This window comes from Anomaloglossus baeobatrachus, chromosome 7 (assembly GCF_048569485.1).
Source record: "Anomaloglossus baeobatrachus isolate aAnoBae1 chromosome 7, aAnoBae1.hap1, whole genome shotgun sequence".
NCBI classification, from domain to species: domain Eukaryota; kingdom Metazoa; phylum Chordata; class Amphibia; order Anura; family Aromobatidae; genus Anomaloglossus; species Anomaloglossus baeobatrachus.
Window position 1 is genome coordinate 299987413 of NC_134359.1, and position 15881 is coordinate 300003293.

A 15881-nucleotide genomic window follows, 5' to 3' on the forward strand; every position below is an offset into this window, starting at 1 on the left:
CTCATGATCTTCATTTGGTGTGACATGCAGTGTGAGCTGTGAGGTCTTATATAGACAGGTGTGCGCCTTTCCAAATCACGTCCTATCAGTGTAATTACACACAGCTGGACTCCAATGAAGGAGTAGAACCATCTCAAGGAGGATCACAAGGAAATGGACAGCGTGTGACTTATATATGAGCGTCTGAGCAAAGGGGCTGAATACTTATGACCCTGTGAGATTTCAGTTTTTCTTGTTTAAAAATGGTTCAAACATTTCTACATTTTTGTTTTTTTTTCTGTCGGGATGGGGGATGTGGGCAGAGTGTACATTAATGAGAAAAAAGGAACTTTTTTGAATTTACCAAATGGCTTCAATGAAACAAAGCGTGAAAAATGTAAAGGGGTGTGAATACTTTCCGTACCCTCTGTATATAAGATAGAAAAGTGTTAATATCTATTGAACGGCTAAACATTTTAATAAACATTGAATTGCAAAAGTGTTTGTTTTTACAAGCACTATCTGATAGCATCCATCTATGAACACTGGCCCTTTAAGGCGATGGCATCTTGGTTGATGAATTCAAATTATTATGGTACCAAAAAAGGATTACGAATCAGTTGTCCCAATTTTAGTGGAAAACCGGACATGTCCGTGATTAACCCCTGTTACTTCCTATCAGGTACCACGTGGATAAGCGAGATTTTGGATTTAATGCTTCATAATGGAGATGTAGCGAAAACCCAGCGTGGAGCCATATACGAGCGGGTGCCCTTTCTGGAGTATGCGGTGCCCAACATGCCCACAGGTAGCTGATGTCACATTGGTTTATGATCTGCTCTACAAAGGAACGGGCTACCCCAAGTCAGAAGCTCCGGTGACCTGGATGACCATGGGCCACGGATCTTCCTGGAGTCCGTTTCTTATCTTGTCCGACGCGTCCTTTTCTTTTGTTCCAAGTCCAACTTGTTACCTCTTCCTCAGGAACTGAGATCCTGAACGCGAGGGAGTCTCCACGCATCATCAAATCTCATTTACCCGTGCACCTCCTGCCGAGCAGCTTCTGGGAAAAGAAATGCAAGGTACTGGAAGATCGACGTGAGCTCCTTGTAGATCGAGGCCGATCACAACCCTGCATCTTCCGGATCCGTCTGGGGTGACGTGGAGCCTTGGTTTCCTTCTTCTCCTGCTGTCTGCTCAGGTCTTCCTTTTACGTTCTCCTTCACCTACATCTCTTGGTTTTTGCCTCCATGGAAAACTTATTTTATATGTGACCTATCTTTTCACATACAGGCTGTCCCATACAGCATCTATCATACCAGCCAAGATAAAGCCAGACAGCTGGGGGCTGGAATTCTCAGGCTGGGGAGACCCAAGTTATTGGGAGCCTAAAAATGTAAGGCTGCAGCCACCTAGGATCGTCGCATCCATTAGATGTGACAACCCCAGCACTTTACTTGGTTCTTCCCCGTTGCCCTGTTGCAGGCTGCTCCGTACAGTGTCTATCGTACTGCCCCAGCCATGTCCATCGCTTGTGTTTTACAGTCTGGTTCTCTTGCCATCTCACTTCTTGTAGAAATGACCCTTTCCTTTTCCAATGACCGAGCCAAGTCCATTACTTTCTTACACTAAGTTGCCCATCTTCGTGTCTCTTCTGTAACCAGGTGTATTTGCAGCAGAGACTACTGACCTATCCCTCTATAACAAGTTCTGTCTTGCCTCTTGCAGGCCATACATCTTGGACAGCTGTCAGACGAATCCCACACTCCACCATAAACCCTTAGCCTCAATGGGATGGGATGCAGATGTATAAAACAGTATGAATCAATCTTGTCCTTCAGCCTCCATCGACATTTCAAAAACTCCAATACGGCTAGACCCGAGCGGACCCGTGGAAATTCCGGTTCAGAAGGACTTCAGATAAAGTTCAGTTCTAGACCCGGACTTGACCTGACCTTGATCCCGGAACCCAAACCCCATTAGACGTCACTAATTGGGCAGTTCGGCTTTCCATCCACATGCCTCCAGCCATAAACACAGCATTTTCAAGGAAGGGAGGGTGGGGTTTTGTTTTTTTGTTTGTGCACGACTAAGGGGTTCAGCTGTGCTATCGTAGACCTTTGTCTTAACCTATTCCTACAACGTGCCCATCTATCCTTCTTTATACCTTGGTCTTACTCTATAGTTTCAGGGGGTCAATCTATGACATTGGAGACCTTGGGTATACTCCACTGCTATAATGGATCCATCTATACTGTCGTAGACCTTGGTCGTACCTGTCATGATCCAGGACCGGTATTCCCCGCTCCAGAGTTTCCCAGGCCTGGCCTGGTCATGTCAGGGGTTGACTCCTATCAGCCTCGTTCCGGTTTCAGGAGACACTATATCTGGGCGCTGCACCTGCATTCCAGTGCTGGTTATAGTTTTGCTCTGCAGCCTGTGACTGGCTCCGGTGAGATTTCCTGTTTGATCTGACTCCTTGTTACCGTGCCCTGACCTGTACCCTCCCCTGTTCGTCCGTCTATCCCAGTCCCTGACTTCCCTCTCCTGTCATTTGTTTACCCATCCTGGTTCATCCTCCTTCCCGTGTTTGTGTCCCCTCTGGTCTTGTCTTCTGTTCCCTGTGCCCTCTGTGTTCCCCTCTGCATACCTGATCTCCCAACATCTGACCTCGGTTCTGTTTTCTGACCTGATCTTGATCCTCCCTCTGCACTGACTTGACTTTCTGGCTAGACTCTGACTGCTTGACTACTCTGTTGCCCCCTGGTGGATCGCCTGGGAACTGCCTGCTGAAGATACTCTGCTGTACTTCAGCCTCCCTTCTGTTAGTGTTACTTTGACTCTCCTTCACTACACTGCTGCCACCTAGTGGGGAATACGCTGTACAACTTCTCACCAGCCCTTTGTACAGCGTCACAGCACCCTATTGCTATAATGTGCCCTTTTATTAGACTTTTTCCATGCTCTATTGCTATAAAGGGTCCGTCTGTCTCTCTTTAACCCTTGCTTATACTTTGTCGCTGTTTATCCAGAAGCATCTTTTATCCTATAAAACTTTCTATACATCTTTTTGCTGAACCTACAGGTTTAAGTCTCTGTGATTATGTCTTTGTCTTTTATCCCTGCAGATCATTTACCTCGCCCGAAATCCTAAGGATGTATTGGTGTCTTATTATCATTTCCATCGTATGGCCCTTGTGCACCCAGATCCGGGGACGTTTGAAGAATACTTTCACACGTTTCTAGAAGGGAAAGGTACGTATAATATACCCGCCCATGGTGGGGAAAAAAAGCTGGTAACAAAGGGTTAAATCCTATAATGGAATAGGGACTGTAAGCTTCTTGGATGCAAATAAATACATCCTCGACCGAGCGATATCAGTAACAATACCGGCCGTCCCCAGAAGAGAGGACACTACAAATCTCAGCATGCAGTGAAAACACTTTTCTGTTTCTGAGATTGTTCACATTTTGACCTTGTCATTTATTATCCTTCTCTTTCTTCTTCCCCGTAGTTGCCTGTGGGCCATGGAGTGATCACGTGAAGGGCTGGTGGAAGATCAGACAACAGAAAGACATCCTCTACCTCTTCTACGAGGACATGTTAGAGGTGGGAGATATAGTTATTAGTGATGAGCGGGCACTACCATGCTCGGGTGCTCAGTACTGGTAACTAGTGATGAGCGGGCACTACCATGCTCGGGGGCTCAGTACTGGTAACTAGTGATGAGCAGGCACTACCATGCTCGGGTGCTCAGTACTGGTAACTAGTGATGAGCGGGCACTACCATGCTCGGGTGCTCAGTACTGGTAACTAGTGATGAGCGGGCACTACCATGCTCGGGTGCTCAGTACTGGTACCATGCTCGGGTGCTCAGTACTGGTAACTAGTGATGAGCGGGCACTACCATGCTCGGGTGCTCAGTACTGGTAACTAGTGATGAGCGGGCACTACCATGCTCGGGTGCTCAGTACTGGTAACTAGTGATGAGTGGGCACTACCATGCTCGGGTGCTCAGTACTGGTAACTAGTGATGAGTGGGCACTACCATGCTCGGGTGCTCAGTGCTCGTAACTAGTGATGAGCGGGCACTACCATGGTCGGGTGCTCAGTACTGGTAAATAGTGATGAGCGGGCACTACCATGCTCGGGTGCTCAGTACTGGTAACTAGTGATGAGTGGGCACTACCATGCTCAGGTGCTCAGTACTGGTAACTAGTGATGAGCGGGCACTACCATGCTCGGGTGCTCAGTACTCGTAACTAGTGATGAGCGGGCACTACCATGCTCGGGTGCTCAGTACTGGTAACTAGTGATGAGTGGGCACTACCATGCTCAGGTGCTCAGTACTGGTAACTAGTGATGAGCGGGCACTACCATGCTCGGGTGCTCAGTACTCGTAACTAGTGATGAGCGGGCACTACCATGCTCGGGTGTTTAGTGCTCGTAACTAGTGATGAGCGGGCACTACCATGCTCAGGTGCTCAGTACTGGTAACTAGTGATGAGCGGGCACTACCATACTCAGGTGCTCAGTACTGGTAACTAGTGATGAGTAGGCACTACCATGCTCGGGTGCTCAGTACTGGTAACTAGTGATGATCGGGCACTACCATGCTCTGGTGCTCAGTACTGGTAACTAGTGATGAGCGGGCACTACCATGCTCGGGTGCTCAGTACTGGTAACTAGTGATGAGCGGGCACTACCATGCTCGGGTGCTCAGTGCTGGTAACTAGTGATGAGCGGGCACTACCATGCTCGGGTGCTCAGTGCTGGTAACTAGTGATGAGCGGGCACTACCATGCTCAGGTGCTCAGTACTGGTAACTAGTGATGAGCGGGCACTACCATGCTCAGGTGCTCAGTACTGGTAACTAGTGATGAGCGGGCACTACCATGCTCTGGTGCTCAGTACTGGTAACTAGTGATGAGCGAGCACTACCATACTCAGGTGCTCAGTACTGGTAACTAGTGATGAGTGGGCACTACCATGCTCAGGTGCTCAGTACTGGTAACTAGTGATGAGCGGGCACTACCATGCTCGGGTGCTCAGTACTCATAACTAGTGATGAGCGGGCACTACCATGCTCGGGGGCTCAGTACTCATAACTAGTGATGAGCGGGCACTACCATGCTCGGGGGCTCAGTACTCATAACTAGTGATGAGCGGGCACTACCATGCTCGGGTGATTGGTACTGGTATCTAGTGATGAGCAGGCACTACCATGCTCGGGTGCTCAGTACTGGTAACTAGTGATGAGTGGGCACTACCATGCTCAGGTGCTCAGTACTGGTAACTAGTGATGAGCGGGCACTACCATGCTCGCGTGCTCAGTACTTGTAACTAGTGATGAGTGGGCACTACCATGTTCAGGTGCTCGGTACTTGTAACTAGTGATAAGCATGGTAGTGCCCGCTCATCACTAGTTACCAGTACTGAGCACCCGAGCATGGTAGTGCCCGCTCATCATTAGTTACCAGTACTGAGCACCCGAGCATGGTAGTGCCCACTCATCACTAGTTACCAGTACTGAGCACCCGAGCATGGTAGTGCCCACTCATCACTAGTTACCAGTACTGAGCACCCGAGCATGGTAGTGCCCGCTCATCATTAGTTACGAGTACTGAGCACCCGAGCATGGTAGTGCCCGCTCATCACTAGTTACCAGTACTGAGCACCCGAGCATGGTAGTGCCTGCTCATCACTAGTTACCAGTACTGAGCACCCGAGCATGGTAGTGCCCGCTCATCACTAGTTACCAGTACTGAGCACCCGAGCATGGTAGTGCCCGCTCATCACTAGTTACCAGTAATGAGCACCTGAGCATGGTAGTGCCCGCTCATCACTAGTTACCAGTACTGAGCACCCGAGCATGGTAGTGCCCGCTCATCACTAGTTACCAGTAATGAGCACCTGAGCATGGTAGTGCCCGCTCATCACTAGTTACCAGTACTGAGCACCCGAGCATGGTAGTGCCCGCTCATCACTAGTTACGAGTACTGAGCACCCGAGCATGGTAGTGCCCGCTCCTCACTAGTTACCAGTACTGAGCACCCGAGCATGGTAGTGCCCGCTCATCACTAGTTACCAGTACTGAGCACCTGAGCATGGTAGTGCCCGCTCATCACTAGTTACCAGTACTGAGCACCCGAGCGTGGTAGTGCACGCTCATCACTAGTTACCAGTACTGAGCACCCGAGCATGGTAGTGCCCGCTCATCACTAGTTACCAGTACTGAGCACCTGAGCATGGTAGTGCCCACTCATCACTAGTTACCAGTACTGAGCACCCGAGCATGGTAGTGCCCGCTCATCATTAGTTACCAGTACTGAGCACCTGAGCATGGTAGTGCCCACTCATCACTAGTTACCAGTACTGAGCACCCGAGCATGGTAGTGCCCAATCATCACTAGTTACCAGTACTGAGCACCCGAGCATGGTAGTGCCCGCTCATCACTAGTTACCAGTACTGAGCACCCGAGCATGGTAGTGCCCGCTCATCACTAGTTACCAGTACTGAGCACCCGAGCATGGTAGTGCCCGCTCATCACTAGTTACGAGTACAGAGCACCCGAGCATGGTAGTGCCCAATCATCACTAGTTACCAGTACTGAGCACCCGAGCATGGTAGTGCCCGCTCATCACCAGTTACCAGTACTGAGCACCCGAGATATATAATAAATGCATATATACAGCTCCTACAGTGGATTACCTCTTTAGAAACCTCTCACAAACGTACCCTATCTGCCACGGTCTATGCGGACCTCATGAAGGCTAGGGAGGAGCTGAGGGACCTTCTTGATCAAAGGTTCAAGAGGCAAAGAATCAAGTTAAGTCGTCATCTATCCGAGCACTCTGACAAATGTGGGAGAGCTGTGGTTTGATTCCTACATCCCAGAAATGCTACTGGTCACATTCCTAAAATCCAAAACAAAGAGGGCCTCCCTACCCAAGATCCCATTGAAATTGCAAACCTGTTCCGTTCCTTCTATGATGACCTTTACAGTCTGAAAGGGCAATTTGTAGATAGGTCGCCACAATCTTTCCAGCGTATAGTTAATGAATAAGTACATCACACTGCGCTCCCTAAGATCTCTGACGGAGACGCGGCAGCCTTGGAAGAGGACTTTTCTGAAGAAGATCCTCTCCATTTTAAAAGCCTCCCGGAATGGTAAGAGCCGGGCCCAGATGGAATTGCCTCCAAATTTTATAAAGTGCTCGGCAGTCACATCGTCCTTTTCCTCACAAAGGTCTTTGGCTTTGTCTCTGGGGACTCCCATTTGTCGCTTAGTCCCTGGAAGCGCACATTAGTGTCCTCCCAAACCAGGTAAGGACCACACGTCTGTCTCATCGGCCCATCTCCCTCATCAATGCTCACATTAACGCCCTCGCCAATAGGCTGGCCCCCTTCTTCCTGGCATTATTCATACTGACCAGGTTGGCTTTGTCACGAGTCAATGGACAATACTAACAAAACCCTTATCCTTATGGTCTAGGCCAAGGCCGGGGGGTCTCCCTACATGTCTTCTCTCCATGGATGAGAAGGCTTTTGATCTAGTGAGCTCTGACTTTAAGGTGGCCTCATTTCGTCAGGTAGAACTGGGCGACAAATTCATTGAGAAGGTTTCTTCCCTGTACAGGGGCCCCTCGGCCAGAGTCCGAATAATTGGGTTTCTCTCCTCCCCAATTGCAATACACAATGGTACACACCAGAGGTACGCCTTTCCCCTCTACTTTGTGTTCTAGTTATGGAATACCTTGCCTTGGCCATCAGAAACAATTCCAATACTCCGAGGATATCGGTGGGTGGGGGGCAAGCTAGCTCTCTACACAGGCGATCTACTGCTTTTCATCTTACAGCCTTGCATATTACTCCCCTCACTAATTCAAGAGGTTGGAAAATTCAGCCACGTAAGTTTAAGGTCAATTACTCTAAATCCGAGGCACTAAATATATCCCTCCCCGAGGCTGAGGTGGACATGATATCAACTTAACTACCTTCCCCTCCTCACGAGGGTAAGAAAGGACCTTAATTCATACAATAGTAGAAGACTATCTTGGTTCCCTTAGTTCCTTTTTCTCCAGCCTGCAGTCCGCTATCACGCATTTCGTGTGGGTGGGTAGACACTCGAGGATAGGCTTTACTACCCTGTGAAGACTGAAAAGTCAGGGAGGGGCCGGACCGCCCAACTCCAAACTCTACCATAAAGCGGCTCTATTGCAGCGATTGATAGATTGGCAGCATCATAGGGTCCCAAAGCAGTGGGTAAGCCGAGAACAGTCGGACTATAAGATCCCCCTGCGTTATCTCCCCTGGATTAGCTCGAGCTCTGGGGGCCAATCTCACTCCGAAGCTGAACTCTCAAGGGCGGCATTAAAAGTGTGGGATTCAAAAATTAAAAGGGGTCGCCTGTCCAACAGCTGTGGTCCCCTCTCGCCTATCTTCTCAAACCTGGATTTTGCCCGGCAAGTTGGGGTTGATGGTTTCCTGTGTCAGAGGAGGAGCGGAGACGCGTGCTTCTTTCACATACTTAAATCTCCGCTGACCCCATACGCCTCGCTCTTGGCTTTTGTCCTGTGAGGAGTTTTGCCCTGGTTGGAATACTTTCAGATCAGGTCCTTTCTTTCCAGACCGGGAGGAACTTTATGCTGCCTCCCCCTCCTTCGAGAAGCTCTTTCTTTTGGAGGAGGCCCCAGGTCATGCCCTGCCCCTTATCTACAACCTATTAATTCAAAGGTGGGTGCGGACGAACTCAAATTTTTGGAGAGGTGGAGTTTAGACCTGGGTGTGGAAGACTGCTTTCCTCATCACTCATAAATGTTCGAGGGCCTGTGCGGTCCAAGAAAAAGGTTATAAAGTTCTTACTCGCTGGTGCTGTTGCCTTGATGTTCTTCATGCAATCTACCCTTCTGTGTCCGACAGGTGCTGGAGGTGTAATCGGGAGAGGGGAGACATGTTGCATATATGGTGGAGCTACGGCCTCATTATGCCATTTTGGAGTGGGATCTTCTCTGCATATAGCAGTATCAGTGGGGACGCCCTTTCTGGTTCTCCACAAATTGCTCTTTTATCTATCCAACGGGGGTCTGTCAAGTCTTAGAAAATGGATCTATTGAGGTTTTGTCTAGTGACTGCCCTAGCAGTGATCCCCAAACACTGGAGGTACCCCAAGCCCCCATCTTGGATGAGTGGCTTAGGGAGATGGCCTTCCTTTACAGAATGGAGAGCCTCACTGCGGAAATTCAGGATTCTACCAAAAAATTCCTTAAGATCTGGACTCCTTGGATCCTATTTTTGGATTTTCCAGACTTGCGGTCCCTCTTCGAGGCTAGTTGAGACTCTTCATGAACCTCCTTCACCACTTGGTCCTGAGTTGACCCTGCCCTCCCTCATGATCCACTCCCCCCCTTTTTTATTTATGTATTTCCCTCCCCCATTTCTTTTTCCTTTTCCTCTCTAGGTCACTCTGTGTCCACTGCGACGGGAGTGGTTATTCTTTGTTGCCTATGTTGCACTTTGTTAGCTTAATGTTACTTGAATATGGTCCAGGCCTAATTGGCATAATTGTGAATTTTTGGCAATGGATTGTATACGGTTATGACCATGCGGAGCCTTCAATGTGTCTTTGCACTTTCCTGATCCTGTCTTATCTTTGTAGGGTTGTCTTTGACCGGTAGCCGTGTTTAATGTAACAAACCTTTAATTTTCAGTAAAAAGAGATTAAACATATATGCATATACAGTACAGACCAAAAGTTTGGACACACCTTCTTATTCAAAGAGTTTTCTTAATTTTCATGACTCTGAAAATTGTAGATTCACATTAAAGGCATCAAAACTATGAATTAAAACATGTGGAATGAAATACTTAACAAAAAGTGTGAAACAACTGAAAATTTGTCTTATATTCTAGGTTCTTCACAGTCGCCTCCTTTTGCTTTGATTACTGCTTTGCACACTCTTGGCATTCTCTTGATGAGCTTCAGGAGGTAGTCACCGGAAATAGTCTTCCAACAGTCTTGAAGGAGTTCCCAGAGATGCTTAGCACTTGTTGGCCCTTTTGCCATCACTCTGCGGTCCAGCTCACCCCAAACCATCTCGATTGGGTTCAGGTCTGGTGACTGTGGAGGCCAGGTCATCTGGCGTAGCACCCATCACTCTCCTTCTTAGTCACATAGCCCTTACACAGTCTGGCGGTGTGTTTGGGGTCATTGTCCTATTGAAAAATAAATGATGGTCCAACTAAACACAAACCGGATGGAATAGCACGCCGCTGCAAGATGCTGTGGTAGCCATGCTAGTTCTGTATGCCTTCAATTCTGAATAAATCCCCAACAGTGTCACCAGTAAAGCCCCCTCACACCATCACACCTCCTCCTCCATGCTTCACGGTGGGAACCAGCCATGTAGAGTCCACACTTCATGTCCTCTGAATTGCCAACCCTGATCCTAGGAGACTTTAACATCCCCATTAACAGCCCCTCCTCCCCTTCTGCATCCCAGCTTCTATCTCTCACCACCTCTCTTGGCCTCTCACAACTCTCATCCTCAGAGACACATGAAGATGGTAACACCCTTGACTTGGTCTTTTTCCGCCTCTGCTCAATCTCTCACTTTGACAACTCACCTCTTCCCCTCTCTGACCACAACATCCTCTCCTTCAAGCTTACAAACCATCGTCCACTCCAGCACACTCCCACCTATCACACATTCAGAAACCTACAGGCCATTGACTCTCAAACACTTACAGACTCTCTACACTTATCACTATCCCCTATCTCCTCACTTTCATGCCCTAATCTGGCTGTAAAGCACTACAATGACACACTCAGAAGCACCCTGGACCAAGTAGCACCCCTCACCCTCAGAACCTCCAAACACCGAGTAAAACAACCTTGGCTCACATCACAAACTCGATTTCTCCAGCGATGCTCTAGGAGTGCCGAGCGCCTATGGAGGAAATCCCGCACACCAGAAAACTTCATCCACTACAAGTTCATGTTAAGGACCTACAACTCTTCCCTTCACCTCGCCAAACAGACCTACTTCACCACCCTTATCTCCTCACTAGCCAACAATCCAAAAAAGCTCTTTGACACCTTACACTCCCTCCTCAGTCCCAAAGCACAGACCCCTATCACAGACCTTCATGCTGATGACCTGGCCTCGTATTTCACAGAGAAAATAGAAAACATCCGCCAAGAGATCAGCTCCCAGTCACTAAGCGTTGTGAATCCCATCCCTCGCCACATCCCATCCAGCTCACTTTCCACATTTGACCCAGTCACAGAGGAGGAAGTCTCCAGGCTCCTCTCTTCTTCTCATCCTACCACTTGCCCTACTGATCCCTTCCCCTCACGCCTACTCCAGACACTCTCTCCGGTTGTCACCACTCACCTAACTAAAATCTTCAATCTCTCTCTCTCTTCTGGTATCTTCCCTTCCTCCCTCAAACACTCTATTATTACTCCATTATTAAAAAAACCTTCTCTCGATCCGTCCTGCACAAGCAACTACAGACCAGTCTCCAATCTCTCCTTCATCTCTAAACTCTTGGAGCGCCTGGTCTACTCTCGCCTCACCCGCTACCTCTCCTCTCACTCTCTTCTAGATCCTTTACAGTCTGGCTTCCGCCCTTTACACTCAACAGAAACTGCTCTTGTCAAAGTGACCAATGACCTATTGACAGCAAAACGTAACGGTGACCACTCGCTGCTTATTCTTCTTGACCTTTCTGCAGCCTTCGACACTGTTGACCACCATCTCCTTCTCTCTATGCTCCATTCTATTGGCCTAAAGGACACTGTGCTTTCCTGGTTTTCTTCCTATCTTTCTGGCCGCTCGTTCAGTGTATCATTTGCTGGCTCCACATCTTCTCCTCTTCCTCTCACTGTTGGGGTCCCTCAAGGTTCAGTCCTTGGCCCTCTTCTGTTCTCCCTCTACACTGCCCCAATTGGACAGACCATCAGCAGATTTGGCTTTCAGTACCATCTTTATGCTGATGACACACAGCTATACACCTCATCCCCTGAGCTCACCCCCGCTGTACTACAGAACACAAGTGACTGCCTGACTGCAGTTTGCAACATCATGTCTGCTCTCTATCTGAAACTTAACCTTTCCAAAACTGAACTTCTTCTTTTCCCTCCATCTCCCAACCTTCCTAAACCTGACATCTCCCTCTCTGTGTGTGGCACAGCGATAAGTCCTAGGCCGCAGGCCCGCTGTCTGGGGGTTATACTTGACACTGATATCTCCTTCACCTCCCACATACAATCTCTTGCCCGCACCTGCCGCTTGCACCTTAAGAACATCTCTAGAATCCGCCCCTTTCTCACAATGGAAACGACAAAAACCCTCACCGTGGCCCTGATCCACTCTCGCCTTGACTACTGTAACTCTCTATTAATTGGTCTCCCCCTAACTAGACTCTCCCCTCTACAGTCCATCCTTAATGCAGCAGGCAGGGTCACCTATCTGGCTAACCGCTACTCGGACGCCTCTGCGCTGTGCCAGTCATTGCACTGGCTGCCCATATATCACAGGATCCAATTCAAACTGCTTGTTCTCACCCACAAAGCTCTCCACAGTGCAGCACCCTCCTACATCTCCACCCTCCTCTCTGTCTATCATCCCACCCGTTCTCTACGCTCTGCAAATGACTTTCGACTAACATCCACACTAATTCGAACATCCCACTCCCGAATCCAAGACTTCTTCCGAGCTGCACCAAACCTCTGGAACGCTCTACCCCAAGAAGTTAGGACAAATCACAACTTACTCAGCTTCAGACGCTCCCTAAAAACGCATCTTTTTAGGGCGGCCTATCACACTCCCTAGCCAAACTAATTTCACATAATCCCTCTACAACTTCTCAGAACATAACCCCACGTCAAACTCCTTGGCACCCAAATGCATCTCAAGGCTCTTGCCAACTGGTCCAGGAAGCCATCATCTATCCCCCATGAGCTGGCTGGATTGTCATTTTAAATAAACACTTGTACCTTGCCCCTCCCCCCATCTCATTGTAGATTGTAAGCTCTCACGAGCAGGGTTGCCATTTTTCCTTTTAAATATTGTAGCCTCTATAATTGTTACTTGTTTGTATATGTTTATGTATATGATATGTATATGTTCCTCCTGAATTGTAAAGCGCTGCGGAATATGTTGGCGCTATAGAAATAAAGATTATTATTATTATTATTATTATTATCCATTCACCTTTTCTACAAAGACACGGTGGTTGGATCCAAAGATCTCAAATTTGGACTCATCAGACCAAAGCACAGATTTCCACTGGTCTAATGTCCATTCCTTGTGTTCTCTTCTGCTTGTTGCCTGTCCTTAGCAGTGGTTTCCTAGCAGCTATTGTACCATGAAGGCTGCTGCACAAAGTCTCCTCTTAATAGTTGCTCTAGAGATGAGGTGTGTCCAAACCTTTGGTCTGTACTGTATACAGCTCTGATAAAACTTATGAGCTCACTGCAAAATTGTCAGTTTTTCTGATTTTTCTCTTTCTATTTTTGAGTAAAATGTAAATAGTTCTTTTATTCTATAAACTACTGACGACGTCTCCGAATTTCCAAGCTATACATTTTGTATTTATTTTCTGAACATGAGAACTGCTCAAAATAACAAAAAAAATGCACAGACTGCACAATGCTTTCAGACCTGAAATAATGCAAAGAAAACAAGTTCATCATCATTTACACTCAACAATACTAATAATGCTTTACTTCAGGAAGATTCAGAAATCAATATTTTGTGGAATAACCATGATGTTTAATCCCAGCTTTCATGCGTCTTGGCCGCTTTCCACTAGTCTTTGTCACTCCTGGTGCAAAAATGTAAGAAATTCTTCTTTGTTTGATGGCTTGTGACTATCCATCTTCTTCTTGATTACATTCCAGAGGTTTTCAATGGGGTTCAGGTCTGGAGACTGGGCTGGCCATGACAGTGTTTGGATGTGGTGGTCCTTCATCACACATTGATTGACCTAGCTGTGTGGCATGACGCATTGTCCTGCTGGAAAAACCAGTCCTCAGAGTTGGGGAACATTGCCTGAGCAGAAGGAAGCAACTGTTTTTCCAGGATAACCTTGTATGCGGCTTGGTTTATACGTCCAATTCCTGCCCAATTTCTAGAGTAAGGTAATCTTCTCTGATGAGTCTACACCTGGTGGTCTAATGGTTAGATGTAGACCTGGAGAGGCGTACAAGCCACAGTGTCTTGCACCCACTGTGAAATTTGGTGGAGGGTCGGTGATGATCTGGGGAGGCTTCAGCAAGGTTGGAATTGGGCAGATTAAACTTTGTGAAGGACGTTTGAATCAAGCCGCATACAAGGTTATCCTGGAAAAACAGTTGCTTCCTTCTGCTCAGGCAAAGTTCCCTGGTATCCTGCTTGGAGCATAGATGCAGAATCTATCTAGGGTGGTCAGTGGAGCGGAAGATTTTATCAGGGGTCACTCTCTCCCCCTCCCCTAGACACAGGGTTTCCCTCTTCCCTCCCTTCTCGCTGTTCGCTCAGTATTTTCCCCATACTTAGTGTGACAAGACGATGCCCCATTGTGGTCCCAACACTGTGGACAGAAACCGTAGAGAGCTGAGGCAGGCCGCGTTTGGTTGGCAGCGGCAAATAGGTGGCGATCAGGATGGGCAGCAGATAAGATGATGTGGTCAAGTATACAAGCGGGGTCAATGTCAACTGGAACACGAACAAAAGCTTTGTTGACTCCAGGAAACAATAGGGACTTATTACTGGGTCCGAGACAGCAGTGGCGTGGAAATAAAGAGAAGGTCAGTCTTAGACAAGAAGCTGGGAACATTTTCTAAACTTTTACCATCTATTTGGTACAGAACCAAGACCGCGAGATCAGGAAAGTGATGAAGTTCATAGGGAAGGACCTACCTGAGGATGTTCTGGAGAAGATCAATCAACGCACCACCTTCAAGACCATGAAAGACAACCACATGACCAACTACCGCTCCATCCCTTCCACCGTCATGGACCACAACATCTCGCCATTCATGAGGAAAGGTATGAGGTGCTTGTGGGGAGCATCAATACTGATGCTATGTTGTGTCTATGGTCATCCAATCCTGTATTTCTGCCTTTCTAGGGATTTGCGGAGACTGGAAGAACCATCTCACGGTGGCTCAAAATGAATTATTTGATGAGTATTATAAGCGGGAGATGGCCGACACCGACCTGAGCTTCCACTTCGAGGACTGAGGCCGTGGCGTGCAAAGCCCTTCTCCGTATCTTAACCTTCATCATGGCACATAAAGATATTTTATAGAATATAGTCACTAAAAGCAATATCGGCGCTGCCTTTTTACTTGGCAATTCTTTTTTTATTGGACACTTGTTTTGTATTTTACATCCTACGAAAATAAAGGACCTCGCCCCTTCTGTTACTGGCAGGTTTACATGAGGTTACATGATTCATAGCCATAAGGTGAAACTAGAAAACTGCAATATGTATTCTCCGAGAGACTAACACCATCCGACATTGGACGTTCCGGGGTCCCGGTGCATGATGTGAGTTCTGGAGCTGCTGGTAGAGATGAAAGAACCTGATGTTCGGTTTTTGGGCCAAACACCGACTTTAAACAAAAAAAGTTCTAGTTCGGAGGCATTACGTGTGCTGACCACGGGCGCGAGCATTGCTATGCTCGGGTACGCTCGGTGCTCAGCACGGTGCGAGCCGCTTGCAGTGTTTGAACGGCTCACACTAGGGGTAACAACAGCGTGATCGGATGTAGTGTGCACCACAAAACTGGCCCCGGTGACCACAAATATGCAGCATATTAATTCTTTTTGCGTTTTGTCCCTGCGTTTCAGAGGACTGGCAGATCAAACTCCCACTGACTTTGGGTCTACGGGGGATTGAATCCTG

The 15881-nt window shown here is 47.9% G+C and overlaps 1 protein-coding gene across 1 annotated transcript in view; it reads left to right on the forward strand.

The window, feature by feature from the left end:
• Positions 1-15628, forward strand: part of LOC142245649 (sulfotransferase 1 family member D1-like) — a 50467-nt gene extending 34839 nt beyond the window's left edge. Inside the window, exons 3-8 of the mRNA XM_075318545.1 lie at positions 662-787; positions 964-1061; positions 3108-3234; positions 3495-3589; positions 14839-15019; positions 15102-15628. Coding sequence (XP_075174660.1) covers positions 662-787; positions 964-1061; positions 3108-3234; positions 3495-3589; positions 14839-15019; positions 15102-15214 — 740 coding nt within the window. The 3' untranslated portion in view covers positions 15215-15628. The remainder of the gene's footprint in view (positions 1-661; positions 788-963; positions 1062-3107; positions 3235-3494; positions 3590-14838; positions 15020-15101) is intronic.
• The last annotated feature ends 253 nt before the right edge of the window (positions 15629-15881 follow it).